The 21,571-nt window shown below is 45.0% G+C and overlaps 1 protein-coding gene across 2 annotated transcripts in view; it reads left to right on the top strand.

Annotated features, from left to right (window-relative positions):
• Positions 1-21,173, top strand: part of LOC126236044 (uncharacterized) — a 148,674-nt gene extending 127,501 nt beyond the window's left edge. The window contains exons 1-3 of one of the 2 annotated variants that reach the window (XR_007544867.1): positions 5,441-5,597; positions 6,525-6,621; positions 20,101-21,173. Coding sequence is in view for 1 of the 2 variants with exons in the window: in XM_049945079.1 (XP_049801036.1) it covers positions 6,525-6,621; positions 20,101-20,199 (196 nt within the window). In the remaining variant the exon portion in view is untranslated. Of the gene's footprint in view, positions 1-5,440; positions 5,598-6,524; positions 6,622-20,100 lie in introns of those variants that run through there. The other variant, XM_049945079.1, reaches the window with a different exon arrangement.
• Positions 21,174-21,571: the final 398 nt, after the last annotated feature.

Genomic DNA, 21,571 nt, shown 5'->3' with positions numbered 1-21,571 from the left:
ACAAATCTGGAAAGTTGAATTTTTTATTCAATATTTATCTGTGTATTTATTTATTAATTAATTTAAGCCACATTAGTCATCGTCTTTCAGAAAATATGAGTGAATTTCGAAATGTTGATGCGGTACAGAATCATCAAGAAAGTAGTTATCAAACCATTCTCTCCTTAATGCGGACTGCTTCGAACAGTGTTTGCATTTATGCTTCTCTTTGTACGTGGCTGGTGAACATTACCACGTGCTCCTTGTATATTATTAGCTGTAGTTTTGCATACGGTTAGGGAGTTGTTTTTCTGTGATGAAGCACTGACAGTTAAGTAAACTATTTCTAGTCGTTGTGGTATTGGCTTTTCGTACAAGCGAAATTTAAAAACCAGAATTCCAAATGCATTTTTCGCCAACACAGCGAGCTCTATTCTTTCTTTGAAGCTCAGTGGACCATGTGTTGAAGAAAGCTTAATTAAATATGGTGTTAATGTAAATGCGCCATGACAAACTAAAACTGAACCTCGTAGCAGAACGAGAGTTCTGGGCCCTATATAGAAAGCAATGTGATATGTAAATTTCAGTTCTGGCGACATTGTTTCATGCATTACAATAGTTTTCTTCCTTTAGAAGAAACGTGGACTGTTCTGGTAGCGCACTAAGATAACTAAGACAACTTCGGGGCTTCCATTACAGTTTCTTTCAGCAAGATCGCCGAACAACCGAGATGACGCCTCTTCTTTATTCAGCCACGGACACAAACAAGTTTCTTATTTCTAGTCTTGTGCAGCGATTTCATACAAACGGACATTAACTCCCCCACAAATCGTGCAGCTGCCAAAACTTTCATTTTAGGCACGAATGCGGCACTCACAAAACGACGAAACTGAACAACGGTGTCGCCGTGTCTCTACAGTCATATATTATGAAATCATTTCCGTGCGTCTCGTTTCATGCAGCGTGGCGCAACCCAGTGTCGTCGTATAATCTAGTCTTTAGTCTAGACGCGCACGTGTAATTTTCCATCTCGATTAGTTCATCGCAAAGTTGAAAAACGATGGCTGGAACACGAGCGCGCGCACCTGCGATCAAACAGTAGCGGCCATTTTTAAAAACGCAACAACGCAACCTGCTCTATTCTACGCGCGACGCCGAGTCGCAGATGCTGAATGGATCACACGCACTTGCTATACTGTTCCTCAGTCGTTCTCGCAGTGTGTTTGCAGACAGACAAGTTCTGTGCGCCAGCAGCACGTCTGATAACGAGAGTTGCGCTACGAAAGACAACGTTGTGTTGTCGATTCAGAAAGACGAATTGCATAAGTAGGAAAGAGGCCAGCTCTCTACAGTAGGAAATTACAATAATACAGTGGTCGCAGTTTAAAAGAGAGATTATGGGGTGAAATGTGCTGCAGCGTCATTCGGAACTGGACTGAATTTCCTGCACCAGAAAATAAAAACAAAGATATTTCAAAGTTCACAAATTTTATTCATTCATGTAGACAACGTCATGACCACAATTTATATTTTGTCATATTGCCAAGGCACTGACTGATCCTTGTGGAATAACAAAGCAGATTGCAAAGTAACTCCTAATCTGTGTACCCCACATTGGGTCTAATTCCTATAGGCTCCAGTGATGCAGGAGGCATTCGTATGACTTGTCCTCGATTCGTACACCGTCATTTCTTCTTACGAAATTGTGTAGAATACAACATGCTTTTAACAATTGTCTGAAAAACCGACGTCCACATCGATAGGCCGATGAAATATTCTCCATTTGTTAGCCAAAATCCCAAAAGTATCTCCACCGTTCTACGAGGACGACGTACGTTAGTCAAAAACACACTGTTTCATTGTCAGAATTCTCTTAGAATAATGCTGCAGGATGTCTAGGTAGTGCAAATGCTTCGCCTCCTACAAAATTAAAAGACTTAAGTTTCCTTCCTCGTCGTGAGGTAATTTTCGAGGATTTGGAAAGTTTGACCAATTAACTGTAAGTCTTTGACAGAAGTTGGATTTCGTGAATGCTTCAGAATGCCCACCCTCGCCGTAAGAGCGCACGGGTATCACTGTGGAACAACAGTCAACGTCCACTACACGCAAAAGTATTGTCGGAAAAAAAATCTTTTGATTATAAAACTCTGAGCTAGTGTTGGCGGGTTCCTTGTGTCTTGAATGCTATCCGTCCACAGCACTATTGTAATACGGAAAGTCGGTTCTGTCTAGAAACTGTGTGGCAATAATTATCCAGTCATCCTGAGTTTTTTCTGCCATATGAAGAGGATGTATACATTTCCACAACTGTTCGCATGTATCCTTCACAATTTCTTTGATTAGAGTGGCTCCCAGCAGATACTCGTAGCGTAATGAGCGAAAGCTCTTTCCAATTACAAGACATCTGGAAGAAATAATATTCAGTAACAGCATTAATGTTTAATCATAGGAATATTAGGCTACATACTTACAATAAAGTGTACGCAGTATTAATTTCATTTGTGACAGGTAAAGAAGTTCAAAAGAAATGGAAGAATATGAAGGACTGTTTTGCGAGAGAACTGGCATCACAAAAAAGCCTGTCTGGCGAGGCTGCAAGAAAACAGAAAATATCTGTACTTCGCTGCAATGTTATTTCCACTCCCTCCAATGGAAGACGGACTGACCACTAGCAACATAGTTCTGGCAAACAACAAAAGTTATCTTCACAAAACGGCAACAACGATGCAGCACAGAGCACAAAAGTAAGACATCCTACTAAAAGAGAAGCCAAGAATGTTGCTTCATACGAGGAATGTCTCTTAAATACACTCCTGGAAATGGAAAAAAGAACACATTGACACCGGTGTGTCAGACCCACCATACTTGCTCCGGACACTGCGAGAGGGCTGTACAAGCAATGATCACACGCACGGCACAGCGGACACACCAGGAACCGCGGTGTTGGCCGTCGAATGGCGCTAGCTGCGCAGCATTTGTGCACCGCTGCCGTCAGTGTCAGCCAGTTTGCCGTGGCATACGGAGCTCCATCGCAGTCTTTAACACTGGTAGCATGCCGCGACAGCGTGGACGTGAACCGTATGTGCAGTTGACGGACTTTGAGCGAGGGCGTATAGTGGGCATGCGGGAGGCCGGGTGGACGTACCGCCGAATTGCTCAACACGTGGGGCGTGAGGTCTCCACAGTACATCGATGTTGTCGCCAGTGGTCGGCGGAAGGTGCACGTGCCCGTCGAGTCGACCTGGGACCGGACCGCAGCGACGCACGGATGCACGCCAAGACCGTAGGATCCTACGCAGTGCCGTAGGGGACCGCACCGCCACTTCCCAGCAAATTAGGGACACTGTTGCTCCTGGGGTATCGGCGAGGACCATTCGCAACCGTCTCCATGAAGCTGGGCTACGGTCCCGCACACCGTTAGGCCGTCTTCCGCTCACGCCCCAACATCGCGCAGCCCGCCTCCAGTGGTGTCGCGACAGGCGTGAATGGAGGGACGAATGGAGACGTGTCGTCTTCAGCGATGAGAGTCGTTTCTGCCTTGGTGCCAATGATGGTCGTATGCGTGTTTGGCGCCGTGCAGGTGAGCGCCACAATCAGGACTGCATACGACCGAGGCACACAGGGCCAACACCCGGCATCATGGTGTGGGGAGCGATCTCCTACACTGGCCGTACACCACTGGTGATCGTCGAGGGGACACTGAATAGTGCACGGTACATCCAAACCGTCATCGAACCCATCGTTCTACCATTCCTAGACCGGCAAGGGAACTTGCTGTTCCAACAGGACAATGCACGTCCGCATGTATCCCGTGCCACCCAACGTGCTCTAGAAGGTGTAAGTCAGCTACCCTGGCCAGCAAGATCTCCGGATCTGTCCCCCATTGAGCATGTTTGGGACTGGATGAAGCGTCGTCTCACGCGGTCTGCACGTCCAGCACGAACGCTGGTCCAACTGAGGCGCCAGGTGGAAATGGCATGGCAAGCCATTCCACAGGACTACATCCAGCATCTCTACGATTGTCTCCATGGGAGAATAGCAGCCTGCATTGCTGCGAAAGGTGGATATACACTGTACTAGTGCCGACATTGTGCATGCTCTGTTGCCTGTGTCTATGTGCCTGTGGTTCTGTCAGTGTGATCATGTGATGTATCTGACCCCAGGAATGTGTCAATAAAGTTTCCCCTTCCTGGGACAATGAATTCACGGTGTTCTTATTTCAATTTCCAGGAGTGTATATTGAAAGAGAAACAAAAGGAAGAACTTAAAGAAGACAAAATGAGGAATACAAGACATCAGCATCCACCAGTTTTTCCACAGCATCCGAACATGCAGGGGCGATTCTAGAAGTTGGTCATTGGAAGGGGGGTGGGGGAGGGTTGGGAGAATGGAGTATCGCTTAACAAAAGGCGAATTGGGGTCCTCCACCGATAAATTCGTAAAATTTGGTGTTGCTTAAAGTAGTTTTTGGTAACTGTTTTGGAGTTCCGGGTAAAAAATGTGTTACGAGGGTAATCCGAAAAGTAAGGTGCAGACATGCGTTGTACCAACACTACTAGAGCAACTAGTCCGCAGCTCGTGGTCGTGCGGTAGCGTTCTCGCTTCCCGCGCCCGGGTTCGTTTCCCGGCGGGGTCAGCGATTTTCTCTGCCTCGTGATGACTGGGTGTTGTATGATGTCCTTAGGTTGGTTAGGTTTAAGTAGTTCTAAGTTCTAGGGGACTGATGACCATAGATGTTAAGTCCTATAGTGCTCAGAGCCATTTGAACTAGAGGAACTTATTCTCCAGCAACTTCATTCGCTCAGCCATATTCGTCAAATGTACTAAATGAAATGGAACCTCCACAAACCGTTTTTCTGTGCCCCTCTGCAGACAACCGCAACAGCTCAGAAACTTCAGTGCGCAACTTGGCTTTGCACTTTTCACGGGAAACAAGTTCGCCAGTTTCGACTTGATAGTGATTTTCTTTATGTATCCGATCAGTAATGTAAAGTAATCATAGGCAATAAAAATTGTTGAATGAAATGATATGTGCTTGCCTCAAGGTCAGTGGTAACCACTTCACAGGTGGCGCAGACTACGTCGTGTCTTGTTTTGTTATTTTCTGCACTATTGCTTGAGGCAGTGCCAAAAGTATTCTTACTCATTCGATTGTACTGAAAGCATTTATTTAGATTTTGTAACTCCTCATGTGATTTATAAAACTGGCCTTTCACCAGTTAGAATTGGATGCAACCAGTAACGATATCTGCGCCGTTTTCTCGTTCGTAGCAAAAGCGCCACCTAACAATTGTTTCCATGAATGCCATGGCGATGCCGTTACATATTATGATACCGAGAGTACTTGCGTTTTTCCTGGCGCTGTCTGCTCATCCTGATGTACTTCAACAGCGGTTGTTAGTCGCGTCGACAGAAAAATCGCCCGTGCGTGCCTGGCTATTAATCGATCGAAACAGCTCATACTAGACTTCAGTCCCGCGCATGTGCGGTAGCCTGCTGACAACAGCTCAATCGACCTGACCGTCAACTGTGCCTGGGCTTCTGGCGACGCTGAGGTAGATTTGGGTTCCGTTAGAAGCTGTCAAGTGCAGGCGCAACGCGCGTAGATTTTCCAGCAGGTATGATTATAAGCTGAAGGTATTGCGTCAGATCGTAGGATAAACGTGTATAAGAGGTTAAGATTATTCGTCGCAAGGCACGCGGAATTATCTGGTATTTCTACTGCATGAAAGAGGAATAACTGTAACTGTTAATACAAGAGTGTATGCGTTTAGTGATAACTGGGGTACACGTGTGGCGGAGGTACGTTTAAAAATAGCCGAAAATGACCAGTAACACATAAAATTTCGCTTCCATGGTATTAAATATTTTACTGACGTCTTTAGGCTAATTTTTTAACTTACCTCTGTCACAATATGTAGCTCATTGTTACTAATTAGTTCTTAAGAAGACGTTTCCATAAAACTTAAAGCCATGGTTGAAGGGTTTAAATAAACCTTCCACTATGCAAATGATAGGCATGAAGAGTTCAACAGAAGTGTAATCATTTCCTAATAGTGTAATCCACTCGAATAGCTTGGTCATATAACAGACCATAGCCCCAGACACGTATGCAGCAAAGAACCCAAGTGGTGAGAAAGTGTGTGGTAGTAAGAGAGAATATATCAAATCGTGCACCAAGCCAATAGTGTCATTCTGTTAGTTCTCCCAATCAGATGTATTTTAGAGCATATATTTAATGTTGGTTTTTGTGTTGGTTTAAGTAAAATGATAGTGGCAAAGGCTATTTTGCCATCGTAGTGATCATTATTGTTGACTTAAAACACTCCCTCTCCCACTACGCGCACACTATTTATCTCTTTGCCATAAAAGCCCCAATGAAAACAAGTACCATAAGCAAATTTTTCCATTTCTGCTTCTCAAAACACTATCAAATCTACCTGATGGCACACTGACCACGGCTTCCATTTCTTGTTTGCATTGAAATTCTAATGCTGTAGAAGTTTTAATACAATGAAGACAATGAAATAGTTAATATTTTTCAGGGCATCTGTTGCTACTCTTCAAGATATGATTGACATCATTGATGATATGGAGTGTCAGCAAATTAAGGAAAAAATTGAAGAAATACTTCCACTGTTGGTAAGTCATTCTTTTATTTACATAACCTATTTTTTTTGTTGTCCTCTTCAGCCCTAAGACAGGTTTGATACAGCTTTCCATGCTACTCTATCTTGTGCAAGCCACACCCTCTGCGAGTAACTTCTACAACTTACATCCTTCTGAATGTACTTACTGTATTAATCTCGTGGTCTCCTCCTATGATTTTTACCCTCCACAGTTCCATCAGATACTGAATTGGTGATCCCTTGATGTCTCTGAATGTGTCCTGTCAACGTATCCCTTCTTTTAGTCAGGTTGTGTCACAAATTTCTTTTTTCCAGATTCTATTCAGTACCTCATCATTAGCTATGCAATTCACCCATCTAATCTTCAGCATTCTTCTGCACCACCACACTGCAAAAGCTTCTGTTCACGTCCATACTACATCCCATACAAATGTGCACAGAAAGGACTTACTAGTACTTATATTTAAATTCAAGAACAACAAATTTCTCCTTTTCCAAAATACTTTTCTTGCCATTGCCAGTCTACATTTTATAGCTCTCTTTCGGCCACCATCAGTTATTTTGCTGCACAAAGAGCAAAACTCATCTACTACTTCGAGTCCCATTTCCTAATGTGGAGTAAACACAGTCAGTTGGGTTGTGCATATTCCATCGCACAGGTGACAAGAAGATAGCCTTTGGTCATATTTTATGCTCTGATGGATATAGCAGGAATCGATGCTCAAATCATTTTTCATGCACAACAGGGGAAATCCAAAAGGAAGAAAATGATTTTCTTGAAAGACTTTGCAGTTTCTCATTTTGAAGCCTCAGCTTGTGGAACGAGCTAAGATTCCTTCACTTCCTGCCAACATACCAACTTTCCTGGCTTTTCCAGATATACCCTAGTACCACACTCATACCCTGTCCACTGTTTCTCCCTGCCAGCTGTTGGCAACCCTTACCCCTCTGTCCCACTCTCCACCTCTGTCTTTTCAAGTGTCTGTCAGTGACTCAATGCCTCAACTTTATATAAATAGTTAATTTCTTCATTCCATTATTTATATCCCACCAGTGATGTCCAGTTGCCATGTTGAATTGTTTTGTTAATAACTACCTACCTTGCCCCAGATTGACCAGCTTTTCTCTGAATGCAATCAGTTTAGTCATTGTTGCAGAGATGCTTGATTGGTATTCCTGTGCTATTTCAGTAAACATGTGCAGCACTCGTTTCAGATCTTTTTCCGTGTCTGCTAAAATCACCAACTTATTCATAAATAACATTGCGTTTAGAGTGACATGCAGTGATCACATGACATTTCGTCATTTGTAAAACCTCAAATATAGCTATCTTTAATGTGCAAATTACCACAGTACCTAAATGATGCTAGTGCAGGTTGTGGAGTGTAGTTCCCTTGGTCATATGTTTTCTCGTTGAGTTCTTTTAAAACAGATGAGCTTTAGTGTGTTACATTAGAGTGGCAGGCTGCAAAATCCACCTCTGGTCAGAAAGAGTACGCAGCAGTCTCAGTGATTTCAGCCACTCTGATTTATTGTTGTTCGTGCTGCTGTTGCATCAGAAGACTGTTTCCATGCAGCTCTCTATGCTAGTCCATCCTGTGCAAGTATTTCATCTCAGCAGAACTGCTGCTACCGACAAGCATTATAACCTGCTTACAGTAGCAAAGTTTCATTTCGTTTCACTCCCATATAAAGCTACATCCCAGAGACATAGCTTCGTAACACTTTAAACTGATTTTCAGTACTAAGTATTCTCAGTTTGACTGACTGTGTGCAGAACACCTGGACGCACACTATTATATTAAATACCAGCAGATTTCTGTTTAATCTTGCTGTTACCAGTCTGATGCATTTTATGTCTTCCTTCCTTCGGTGTCACCCAACTTCATTTGGCTACAGTCCATTATCTTTATTTTACTTTGATTGGTAACCTCTTTAGACAATGGTGTCTACCATGTGTAACTGATACTCTAAATAATTTGCCTTCTCTGACATGTTGTCGGCAAACACTAAAAGTTAGTATTGCTTCTCCCTGAACTTCATCTACTTCTGTTTCTTTTATTGTTTGCCCTGGTGCAGATTGAATAACAGTTAGGTGACACCCTGTCCTGTAGCAGCACTGGAGACTACATTGTCTTTTTGTATATTCACCCACATGTGACTACTCTGCAGTCACACAAGCTGTCTGGCAGTGGGTTCATCGAACCACCTTCGTACTTCAAACAGCATGTGGGGGAAAATGAATGATTAAATCTTTCTGCTCTAGTTCTAGTTTTGGTATTTTATTACGATGATCCTATTTCCGTACGTAAGTGGGCATCAAAAAAATATTTTCACATTTGGACAAGGAGGCCATTGATTGAAATTACATGAAAAGATCTCACCACAATAAAAAGTCTTTGTTTTAATGATTGCCATCACAACTTGGGCATCATATCTGGGTCACTCTTTCCCCAATTTTGCGATAATACAAAATGATCTGCCCTTATTTACACTTTTGTGATGTCCTGTCAGTCCATTGTGATAAGTCAGCAGCACCTCAGAGCATAGTGTTTAGATTATGAGTTGTTTTGAGCTTCTAACAATAAGAAGCAACTTATTTTTTATTTACTATGTGCATTTTTGTCTCAATTCTTAAATTTCTTGGTTATTTGTGTGTCTAGTAGCCACAATTATTAAAAATGTTTAGTGTATATTTCTGTCGCCTCTAACTCGGCTAGGGACTGTGAATGCTGTGCTCAGTTGCAAACTTAATTGGTGACTCTTTGCTCACAGCTCCAAGGGGCACTGGCTTCAGTCACGCAGCTCAGGCTGTTGTCAGTGAGCATTGCTGTGTGTGTGTGGGGGGGGGGGGGGGGTTGCAAGACACATTGAGAACATCCCTCGCATCTCCTGACTGGTCCACCACAGTGACTGCCCCAGTTACTGCCCACATTAAGGATGATCCCTCACTCTTGGTCAGTGGGCAGTGATTTCAAGGTATGACAGGCAATGAAAGACTTTCCGTGGGACCATTCAAAGAGCCTCTCCAGTTCATCTGACAAACAGGTTTCATTTGCTATCTGTAACTCATAAAGATACTGAGCCAAATGCAGTCAATCGCTCTGTTTCAGAGGAAGTCTCTCGACCTGCAAGATGTGCCCATTAACAGAGGGGGAGTCCAGTGGTAGGTGCATAATGCGGTCCCTTAGATTTGTAGCTGTGTAGAATGGGAAGTAGTTCACTGTGCATATGGTGGAGTCATCACAGGAGTGAAGAGTCATTCTGGATGCCATGAAAAGCACAGAGAAGCAGCTAACTGCTGGTGGTGGCTCATGTCTGTACTAATAATGTGTGTCACTTCGGATCGAAAGAGATTCTCTGTGGTTTCTGGCGCCAACCTGAAGTGGTAAGGACTGCCAGTCTTGCTTGTGGGACCTAGGCAGAGTTCACCATTTGCAGCACTATCAAGAGGACCAATTTCGGACCTTTGGAACAGAGCCAGTTGAGTATCTGAATAGGAGACTCACATGGTTCTGTGAGCATCTGGGCAGCATGTTCCCTGGCTCACACAGCGGGGTAGTAGGATTTTGGATTTCACTTACTAGATCACTGGTACATTACATACAGGTGGCAGCTACATGGGTAGCAGGGGCTGTGACCTGAGCTGATTTTAGGTTAGTGTGTCTCACAATACTACAAAAAGTGCTTCGGAGTGGGGCAAACACCGAATGAGGATAGACCTAGGAACGTTTGGTACTGTGGTTGTAAATTGACATAATTATGTTGGGAAAGAACCATGGCTCCAAGCACTAATAGTGTGCTGAAGCTCAAATTCTTATAGGTCCTGAAAGCTAGCTAAAGTCAGAGGTAAGTTCAGTCACAATTTCTGCAAAAGATGTAACAGTGTTCATAAACGTAGATTTAATACAGTTGGTGGTGACGAGTTTGTTGCATTTCGACAGTCTATCTTACATTACAATAGAAGTAGCTACTTCCTGTGAGTTAGTTTTTTGAGAGCTTATTTTTGACAATGGGAATAAATTAATAATTGGTTTCTTTCGCCGACCCCCTGTCTTGGATTATAGAGTTGTTGAAAAATACGTCATTTCAAATAGATACTCCACTCCGAAAATGATAGTTGCTTAGTGACTTCACCCTCATTGTGTGCTGCTCTCTGCCAATTCACCAGTCCGTTTCTCCACTCTGCTCCTTTCCGTATCTGCGCCCGATTTCCCCTCTCTTTATCTGCTCCCGATTTCCCCTCTCTTTATCTGCTCCCGATTTCCCCTCTCTTTATCTGCTCCCGATTTCCCCTCTCTTTATCTGCTCCCGATTTCCCCTCTCTTTATCTGCTCCCGATTTCCCTTCTCCCCTCTCTTTATCTGCTCCCGATTTCCCCTCTCCCCTCTCTTTATCTGCTCCCGATTTCCCCTCTCCCCTCTCTTTATCTGCTCCCGATTTCCCCTCTCCCCTCTCTTTATCTGCTCCCGATTTCCCCTCTCCCCTCTTTTTATCTGCTCCCGATTTCCCCTCTCCCCTCTCTTTATCTGCTCCCGATTTCCCCTCTCCCCTCTCTTTATCTGCTCCCGATTTCCCATCTCCCCTCTCTTTATCTGCTCCCGATTTCCCATCTCCCCTCTCTTTATCTGCTCCCGATTTCCCCTCTCCCCTCTCTTTATCTGCTCCCGATTTCCCCTCTCCCCTCTCTTTATCTGCTCCCGATTTCCCCTCTCCCCTCTCTTTATCTGCTCCCGATTTCCCCTCTCCCCTCTCTTTATCTGCTCCCGATTTCCCCTCTCCCCTCTCTTTATCTGCTCCCGATTTCCCCTCTCCCCTCTCTTTATCTGCTCCCGATTTCCCCTCTCCCCTCTCTTTATCTGCTCCCGATTTCCCCTCTCCCCTCTCTTTATCTGCTCCCGATTTCCCCTCTCCCCTCTCTTTATCTGCTCCCGATTTCCCCTCTCCCCTCTCTTTATCTGCTCCCGATTTCCCCTCTCCCCTTTCTTTATCTGCTCCCGATTTCCCCTCTCCCCTCTCTTTATCTGCTCCCGATTTCCCCTCTCCCCTCTCTTTATCTGCTCCCGATTTCCCCTCTCCCCTCTCTTTATCTGCTCCACATTCCCCCGTCTCCTCTTCTGCTCCCCGTTTCCCCTGTCTACTCCTCTCCTCTTCAGCTCCCCGTCTCCCCCGTCTCCTCCTCTTCAGCTCCCCGTCTCCCCCGTCTCCTCCTCTTCAACTCCCCGTCTCCACCGTCTCCTCCTCTTCAGCTCCCCGTCTCCCCCGTCTCCTCCTCTTCAGCTCCCCGTCTCCCCCGTCTCCTCCTCTTCAGCTCCCCGTCTCCCCCGTCTCCTCCTCTTCAGCTCCCCGTCTCCCCCGTCTCCTCCTCTTCTGCTCCCCGTCTCCCCCGTCTCCTCCTCTTCTGCTCCCCGTCTACCCCGTCTCCTCCTCTTCTGCTCCCCGTCTACCCCGTCTCCTCCTCTTCTGCTCCCCGTCTCCTCCTCTTCTGCTCCCCGTCTACCCCGTCTCCCCCTCTTCTGCTCCCCGGTCTCCCCCTCTTCTGCTCCCCGGTCTCCCCCTCTTCTGCTCCCCCGTCTCCCCCTCTTCTGCTCCCCCGTCTCCCCCTCTTCTGCTCCCCCGTCTCCCCCTCTTCTGCTCCCCCGTCTCCCCCTCTTCTGCTCCCCCGTCTCCCCCTCTTCTGCTCCCCCGTCTCCCCCTCTTCTGCTCCCCCGTCTCCCCCTCTTCTGCTCCCCCGTCTCCCCCTCTTCTGCTCCCCCGTCTCCCCCTCTTCTGCTCCCCCGTCTCCCCCTCTTCTGCTCCCCCGTCTCCCCCTCTTCTGCTCCCCCGTCTCCCCCTCTTCTGCTCCCCCGTCTCCCCCTCTTCTGCTCCCCCGTCTCCCCCTCTTCTGCTCCCCCGTCTCCCCCTCTTCTGCTCCCCCGTCTCCCCCTCTTCTGCTCCCCCGTCTCCCCCTCTTCTGCTCCCCCGTCTCCCCCTCTTCTGCTCCCCCGTCTCCCCCTCTTCTGCTCCCCCGTCTCCCCCTCTTCTGCTCCCCCGTCTCCCCCTCTTCTGCTCCCCCGTCTCCCCCTCTTCTGCTCCCCCTTCTCCCCCTCTTCTGCTCCCCCGTCTCCCCCTCTTCTGCTCCCCCGTCTCCCCCTCTTCTGCTCCCCGTCTCCCCCTCTTCTGCTCCCCGTCTCCCCCTCTTCTGCTCCCCGTCTCCTCCTCTTCTGCTCCCCGTCTCCTCCTCTTCTGCTCCCCGTCCCCTCCTCTTCTGCTCCCCGTCTCCTCCTCTTCTGCTCCCCGTCTCCTCCTCTTCTGCTCCCCGTCTCCTCCTCTTCTGCTCCCCGTCTCCTCCTCTTCTGCTCCCCGTCTCCTCCTCTTCTGCTCCCCGTCTCCTCCTCTTCTGCTCCCCGTCTCCTCCTCTTCTGCTCCCCGTCTCCCCCTCTTCTGCTCCCCGTCTCCCCCTCTTCTGCTCCCCGTCTCCCCCTCTTCTGCTCCCCGTCTCCCCCGTCTCCTCCTCTTCTGCTCCCCGTCTCCCCCGTCTCCTCCTCTTCTGCTCCCCGTCTCCCCCGTCTCCTCCTCTTCTGCTCCCCGTCTCCCCCGTCTCCTCCTCTTCTGCTCCCCGTCTCCCCCGTCTCCTCCTCTTCTGCTCCCCGTCTCCCCCGTCTCCTCCTCTTCTGCTCCCCGTCTCCCCCGTCTCCTCCTCTTCTGCTCCCCGTCTCCCCCTCTTCTGCTCCCCGTCTCCCCCTCTTCTGCTCCCCGTCTCCCCCGTCTCCTCCTCTTCTGCTCCCCGTCTCCCCCGTCTCCTCCTCTTCTGCTCCCCGTCTCCCCCGTCTCCTCCTCTTCTGCTCCCCGTCTCCCCCGTCTCCTCCTCTTCTGCTCCCCGTCTCCCCCGTCACCTCTTCTGCTCCCCGTCTCCCCCGTCACCTCTTCTGCTCCCCGTCTCCCCCGTCACCTCTTCTGCTCCCCGTCTCCCCCGTCACCTCTTCTGCTCCCCGTCTCCCCCGTCACCTCTTCTGCTCCCCGTCTCCCCCGTCACCTCTTCTGCTCCCCGTCTCCCCCGTCTCCTCTTCTGCTCCCCGTCTCCCCCGTCTCCTCTTCTGCTCCCCGTCTCCTCTTCTGCTCCCCGTCTCCTCTTCTGCTCCCCGTCTCCTCTTCTGCTCCCCGTCTCCTCTTCTGCTCCTCTTCTGCTCCCCGTCTCCTCTTCTGCTCCCCGTCTCCTCTTCTGCTCCCCGTCTCCTCTTCTGCTCCCCGTCTCCTCTTCTGCTCCCCGTCTCCTCTTCTGCTCCCCGTCTCCTCTTCTGCTCCCCGTCTCCTCTTCTGCTCCCCGTCTCCCCCGTCTCCTCTTCTGCTCCCCGTCTCCCCCGTCTCCTCTTCTGCTCCCCGTCTCCCCCGTCTCCTCTTCTGTTCCCCGTCTCCTCTTCTGTTCCCCGTCTCCTCTTCTGCTCCCCGTCTCCCCTTCTGCTCCCCGTCTCCCCCGTCTCCCCTTCTGCTCCCCGTCTCCCCTTCTGCTCCCCGTCTCCCCTTCTGCTCCCCGTCTCCCCCGTCTCCCCTTCTGCTCCCCGTCTCCCCCGTCTCCCCTTCTGCTCCCCGTCTCCCCCGTCTCCCCTTCTGCTCCCCGTCTCCCCCGTCTCCCCTTCTGCTCCCCGTCTCCCCCGTCTCCCCTTCTGCTCCCCGTCTCCCCCGTCTCCCCTTCTGCTCCCCGTCTCCCCCGTCTCCCCTTCTGCTCCCCGTCTCCCCTTCTGCTCCCCTTCTGCTCCCCTTCTGCTCCCCTTCTGCTCCCCTTCTGCTCCCCTTCTGCTCCCCTTCTGCTCCCCTTCTGCTCCCCTTCTGCTCCCCTTCTGCTCCCCTTCTGCTCCCCTTCTGCTCCCCTTCTGCTCCCCTTCTGCTCCCCTTCTGCTCCCCTTCTGCTCCCCTTCTGCTGCCCTTCTGCTGCCCTTCTGCTCCCCTTCTGCTGCCCTTCTGCTGCCCTTCTGCTCCCCTTCTGCTCCCCTTCTGCTCCCCTTCTGCTCCCCTTCTGCTCCCCTTCTGCTCCCCTTCTGCTCCCCTTCTGCTCCCCTTCTGCTCCCCCCGCCCCCCCCCTTCTGCTCCCCCCGCCCCCCCCCCCCCGTCTGCTCCAGTGAATTAGCAATCTATCCTTTTCATAGTTGTTAATGTTGATTAGTCTTCTTGCTGAGTCCTTAGAATTTCCTGCTCCTGTTTTCTATTTTCTGCGTGTTTTAGAATGCCCCCAGCAGCTGTGGTCTGTAATGGGTTTAGGGCTTCTGGGATAAGAATTCTATTCTAATATCACAGTTTTGTGTTGTCTAATTACGAAATTTTCAGTTAGTGGTTCCGCGTAATTCTGAATGCCCTTTGAAGTTTCATGGCTCTTTCTAGACTTGTGCTACTGTCCAACTCTTTTTGGCAGTATGATCCCTCCAAGGTTTTTGAAGGAGAATACCTGTGTATTCACCCTATATTCCATCTTTTCCGTTTAAATGGTATACTTATATCTGCAGGCCTGTCGTTGTTGCTATTTAGTGTAGGTTTCCTGTTGCATGTTGTTTTTTATTTAGATTCGGTCTCTGCCAGATTGTCAGCAAAGGCATTTTGCATCCAGAATTTCCAATGTTTGTTCTGGAAAAAGTTATTAGGAGAGACATCAAAATGCACTAAGTTAAATAGCAAGCGATGAGATCATCATCTTCTTGAGCACCTGTACGTATATTAAAAAGCTCAGATTTAACCAAGAAATTGTACTTTTGATGTTAGATTTTTCAGATTTTGGTAGACTTGTCTTCCTGTCCACTCTGAGCTCCTCAATACTGCCACAAACAGTTCGTCTGTTGATAGTAATAGACATTCTTAAATTCTACAAAGATGACATTTGTGCTTGTACATTTTTGGATCCTTAACATTATTTTAGGTTACATATCTATTCTGTGCACAGTTGACACGGATTGAATTCTACCATTATTTTAAATATATTATATTTTGTGAGACTAATTATATCTTCTATGTGCAATACTGTACATCACTGGAATATTGAGAGAGTTTTTGCATAAGTACTTAAAGGTTTCTGTGTTGTCATAGCAATGTGTGAAACTGTTGCCATAGGTTAGTTAAACTGGGAGTGAGAGTTGTAACTTTCAGTGTGGCAGTATCTTCTTTATGTTTGTGAGACCATTACTCCATTTGACTTCGTATCTAACTTACTTAAAATTATTTTTAAAATCCACAATTGCTGCACCACATTTCTGTGAATAAATTATGGTGTTACTGTTGAGTTAACAAATAGTACAGTCATTGACCACATTAAATGACCACCTTCATTGTTCAGTATACAGAATAATAGTATCTGTCACAAGTTCATTTTCTACCTTTCACACAATTCGTAGTGTGGCTCGGTGACTCACAAGGAGATCCTCATGTGTGGGATTGACTCTTTGAAGCAATATATATTGTGATAGAGGTTAGGGTCCCAGGCATCTCACTCTGGTGGTCCGTCATTGGCAATTAATCAATGGAAAAAAATTTGGAATTTCACATTGTCCTTCCAGAGCCTGAAGGAGCAGATAGTTGTTGGGTTTTTATCCTGTCAGATGCTTATAATTTTTCTTTTATTTTTAAATCTTTATGGAAATGACGTAATCATTTTCATTCACTTGATTGGTTTACATGTATTTTCTTTGAAAATTTGTAATCATATGTCATGTAAGTTTAAAGGTTGTATTAAGTGTTTCATTTGCTCTTGCTTTCTTTTACAATCGCACTTTTTATATTTGGAATATTTTTATTTATCCATCATAATATTTTAATATTTGAAAATTCCAATCTATTTATACTGGCTGCGCAGTGGTGTGGAAAATGTACTTCTCGTTGCATATGTAAATTATTTTTATGGTAATTGTTGTACAAACATTTTAAACATAAATTCTTGTTTCACTGTGGACAAAATTATTGAGGTGAAGAATGAAATGAAAGAAGGGACTATAAATACAACAAAAATCAAGAAAATGAGGAATAGAAAATGAATGCAATAACATGGATGAAAATATAAGATGATAAAATGGAAGAAATTAAATTGAAGTTAATACATAACAAACATATTTTAGACAGCATGCACAGAGACTTCAAATAAAAAAATAATCATCTGGAAGAAAAAATAGGAGCAACTTAGATAATTAATATGATGATTTAATATGGTGTAACAAAAGGATTGCTGTAATCAATTTGTTTCAGTATCATAACTGCTTCACCAAACCAGATACGTGGTGTTATGTCTCACCTAGTGCGTCTTAATGTAACGTTAAGAGAGTAATGGGGGCAGGTCGGTCTGTACTTGTCTTACACTTTTCTGCTGAGTTCGCTCACATTCACGCGCAGAAATGTTGTTGTTGTACTCCTGGTGATTGTGTCGAAATGTTTATGTCTACGTTGGCTTGTGTTATTACTTCTGTGTGCTTGAGCAGTGCTGGGCTATAACGACTTTGGAAAATTTTCTCTCTCCTGTTCCCATATGATCTGGGTGCATAAGAGATTGATGACTGCATTGCTTAAGAGGCATCTGTTCTTAACGCAAGAAGTTTAATTATAAAGTTCTAGTTTCAAAATGCTTAAAAAAAATAAAAAAGTACCCAGATTAATGTCTAATTTGAATGGAAGGTTATCGAGAAAGAGGAAGTGTTATGAAACAAGAAAAATTTAGCAAACATTTTCCCACTAGATGGTGCTGTGAGCTACAATGTAATGTAAATGGGTTTGACAGTAAGTGACTGATGAATTGCAATGTGATGGCTGTGATTTGAGTTGCACATTAAACCAGCTGTGCTGTGCAATGTTCAAGACAGCAGCAGCAGTTTTTAATTGCCCTGAGGCCATAAACTGCAGAAAAAGTGACAATGAAATTGGTATTTAATAGTCGTGGCATAAGACATATTCAGTATGCTGTCACCATTTTCTGGTCACAAGTTGAAATCGAGAAATGGCATGTTCCACAACTGATTGGAGTGTCAGTATCATGTTCAGAATGTATTGCACAGTGTGTGCATTCAGTTTGGCTACATTCGTAGTTGGAGCACTTAATGCAGCATCTTTCAGGTAATCCCATAGCCAAAAGTAACATGGATTTAAGATCAGGTGATCGGCATGGCCAGGTTGTAGGGAAATGACAGCGGATAATTCTAGTATTTTCAAAATCCCTCTGCAGCACTTCATTGGTTGTGCAATGTGTGGAAGAGTACCATTGTGCATAAAAATGATCCTACCCACACATCTAAGCTGTTGAAGGGTTGGAATGACATTGACGCACAAGACACTCATAATGTTTAGCAGTGACAGTACAGATAACAGGACCTGCAGGCCCATCTTCTAAAAAAAAAATATGGCCTTACTATAAGCAATGCTGTCAGCTCACACCACATTGTTACCTTTGCAGAATAAAGTGATACTGGTTGTGTGAGTGAATTTTCTGTTGCCCATGTCTTCAATTCTGTGCATGGATATGTTTTTGGGGATGGAAATGGGTTTCATCTGTCCACAGAATGTTCAATAGCCATTCATTGTCTGCTTCCATGTGAGCAAGAAATTCTAGAGCAAACATTTGTCTTAGTGGCAGGTCAGCATGAAGCAACTCCTGAACATGGGTAATTTTGTGTGGATAGTGATGCAGGAGGTTTAGTGCAATTTTATGCTCCGTGGTTATAGTCACGCCCAAAGTTCAGGCAATTCCCTGTGCACTGAATGTTTGCAGACCACCACTCAACCCCTCCTGCTATGCTAGTGGACACATCTTCCACTGATGTCAGATAAATTGTTTTCCTCCCTCTGCCACATCACACGTCGGGGTTGGGGGGGGGGGGGGGGGTGAATAGGATTGCTGAGAATGGTGACAAACAGAAAGCAAATGAGTGAAAAATTGTTAACAGCTTCAGAATTTAGTTAACAAGTAGATTTTGTTACCTATTGGAATTGGAGAACAACAAACCTCATACAGATGTAGATGGAATGTACAGTACTGAGAACCTTTCAGGTAAGTCTGGAAGTAGTTCTATTTCTAGGAAGCAGTCATGAGAGGGTTGTTGGCCAACAACTACACACACACACGATCAGTTCATCATTTTTGGGAACAAAGTGGTAGTCTTAGCCATTAACATAAAACATAGGACAAACGTGTAGGGATTTTAGCAAAGATGACAAAGTGCTGATACTTGAGGGAGTTGGAAACAGCCACACTAAAACCATTGACTTCAGTATTAGGAGTGACCTGGAAAAGTAGAAGCAGCCACTGTGCACACAAGTGTTGCTGTTGTTAGAGGTCCTGTGATGCTATGACAGCCTGTAGATTAACTCTGCAATGAAGTGAGTGGGCACAGGCCTGCTGAGCTCCTTGGAACAGGTGCGAGATCTTATTTAGGTGCTGAACATGTGGCCAAGGCAGAAAGGAAGCCAGGATAGTCTAGTCAAAATTTTCTGTGTTGGAAGACTTTCCTTTCTTATAATTTGTTGCTTGACTGGGAGATCTCTTCCACCAGCCCTGGATCTACTGTTTTTCCAAACCAAGGCAAAAACTTAATAGTGCTTAATAGATGGGAACAAAGTGCTGATTCCAGAATAGATGCATGCTCTGCTACCATCTCAGCCTGGCAACATGCTCTCCCCTGCACTTCCCTACCTACATTTTAACTTGGGCGTGTTCGTCCTTCGGACAGTGGCAGATTTCAGGGGTGCACCCCCTGTGTTCCAAACCATGACATAAATAAGCCAATGTATTTAACTAATTTCCCTGTTCTGTCTTACAAATTACCTATTCTGGATGCCTGACCCCTCGACTTCCTGAACAGTGCTGTTTCAATGGCTGATATAAGATATGCTTCCTAAGGCCTCCACCTGAGTAGACAAGATTAAGACAAATTACCAGATCCATTACCAGCACTGTTAAGCTCTCGTGTATCAATTGTAACTAAACTGACTGTATTCCAAATGTCCAAATGTTTTTGCTATTGGAACTTTAAGGGAGATGACACAAATCACTCTGTGACCAATAATGCAAAATAAAATGTGTGTGACAATTCTGTAATTATCTACTACAACAATTAATCAAAAATGATGCTAGAGATCTTCTTCAACAGAAACGCCCCCAACAATATCTCTCTTTCATGTTGATGAAACTGACAAATCCAAACCATTCACTTAAGGCAGCCACAGTTTAATAAGTGTTCAAAGAAGATTCTTGTTTTGAGATAATTTAGTTTTAATTTAAATGGTTTGCTTAGCATTGATATTAGCTGTAGGTGCCATTTAATTAATTTATAAGACACATTTGGCCTGTGGTAACCAGGTTCTTCTCTTCCATTGCAAATATTGTTTGCATTCATGTTCTTATTTCATATGGAAATAATTCACTCAGAAACAGAATTGGCTTTAAACCATCTTTTCTGGATATTGCACTTGCTTCGTAAATATCCTCTCCCCTTTCCCTTCCAGCCCTTTTCTGACAGATGTCAGTGTTTTAATGGTGCCTTTTAATTTTCAGAGGGCAGAGAGGGAAACAGCAAAAATCTGTGCCAAGGAGCTGTCTGTTACCTTGCAGAAATTGATTGCTGTTGTTGAAGCACTGAAAGAACGCAAGTGATTGGAAGATGGCTGTAGTATGGTTAGTTCTTTGTTATTGATATATAGTTGCAAGTTTCTGTTGACCTTTCTGGTTAACAAAATAGTGGCTTCAACAAATGCAGTAATCATTGTTATGTAGTTGATCCTGTTAGCTTCTTTCAAGAAATAATTCATCATTGAAGAAACAATATTAAGTGACTTCTCCAGATTTCAAACAATTGGTATACTCGACTCAGCACTCCTGCTGTAACCACAAGGAAGACAAATTCTCCATTCTCAACAATGGAAATGAAGCTGAAAGAATACCTGCAAGTGAAAAAAAGTGTAAATTCCAGATCACTGCAACAGAATGACTTACTGAGTACTGAAATTTTGGAAGCTCTATGAGGCTCTTTATGGATGATGCTGTTGCTCAGATGAGAATGGGAAATCATGTTTTTCCATCAACTGAAGCTGTAACTTAAGGTCAGCTTTCCAACACAGATACACAATAGTCAATAACAATGTGCTGTAGCTGTGTGCACTTTCGCATTTAAGTGTCAAATCGACATTCAGTTACATTATATTGTTTCTCCAATGACAAATTATTGTTTTCTTGTGGTGTGACCTTTAAGTTCTGCATACCTCCCGATTACAGAAATACCTTGAAAGGAAGTATGTCCTCTGGTATGCCTCTCAATAGAGGGAAAGATTTACAATGAATGTTGACTAATAAATATTTATCTGAATTTCCCCTTCTATTATGCACAAAGAAAGTTCAATAATATGGTTTTCAGATTATAACAATTCTATTAAGATTTTAAAATTAACAAAAAATAGCAAATTTTGTTTTTGGCTTGTAAGTGATTTCTGTTAGCATATCACAGAATGTTACTGTTTGTAGTAGGATGTTACTTATCTTAGTTTCTCCTTGTTGTTGATCTTGATTTGCTGTAATATAATTTTATGTCTGGATTCATTGTGCATATAGAAATAAAAATGATCTACACATGACTTCGAAGTTCATTTCCATGTTATTAATTAAAACCAGTAAAATACACTAATTTTTACAAAGACTTGACTGTGGCAGTCTGACTACGCTGCCTTTGAAGAAGACTGACTGACTTGTTTTGACTGAGTGCTGTGGTCACTGCCACATCACATTTAATAAAATCGCATCATCATCATCTATTGAATTTCATTATCCTCTGATACTATTACAGTTCTAGTTGTTTAACACTTTCATGTAAACTCATAAATTTTGCTTTCAAACACTGGTTCTTTGTCATATTTTAATTATATTTTTAATATGTTTTCAGATTCTGTATGTGTTCTTGATTCTGTTGCAGACTTCTCTCTCTCTCTCTCTCTCTCTCTCTCTCTCTCTCTCTCTCTCTCTCTCTCTCTCTCTC

The sequence above is a fragment of the Schistocerca nitens genome, chromosome 2 (genome assembly GCF_023898315.1).
Source record: "Schistocerca nitens isolate TAMUIC-IGC-003100 chromosome 2, iqSchNite1.1, whole genome shotgun sequence".
In the NCBI taxonomy this organism is placed as follows: Eukaryota; Metazoa; Arthropoda; class Insecta; order Orthoptera; family Acrididae; genus Schistocerca; species Schistocerca nitens.
Note: the sequence above shows the minus strand (reverse complement) of the source record. Positions and strands in the feature narration are given on the sequence as shown.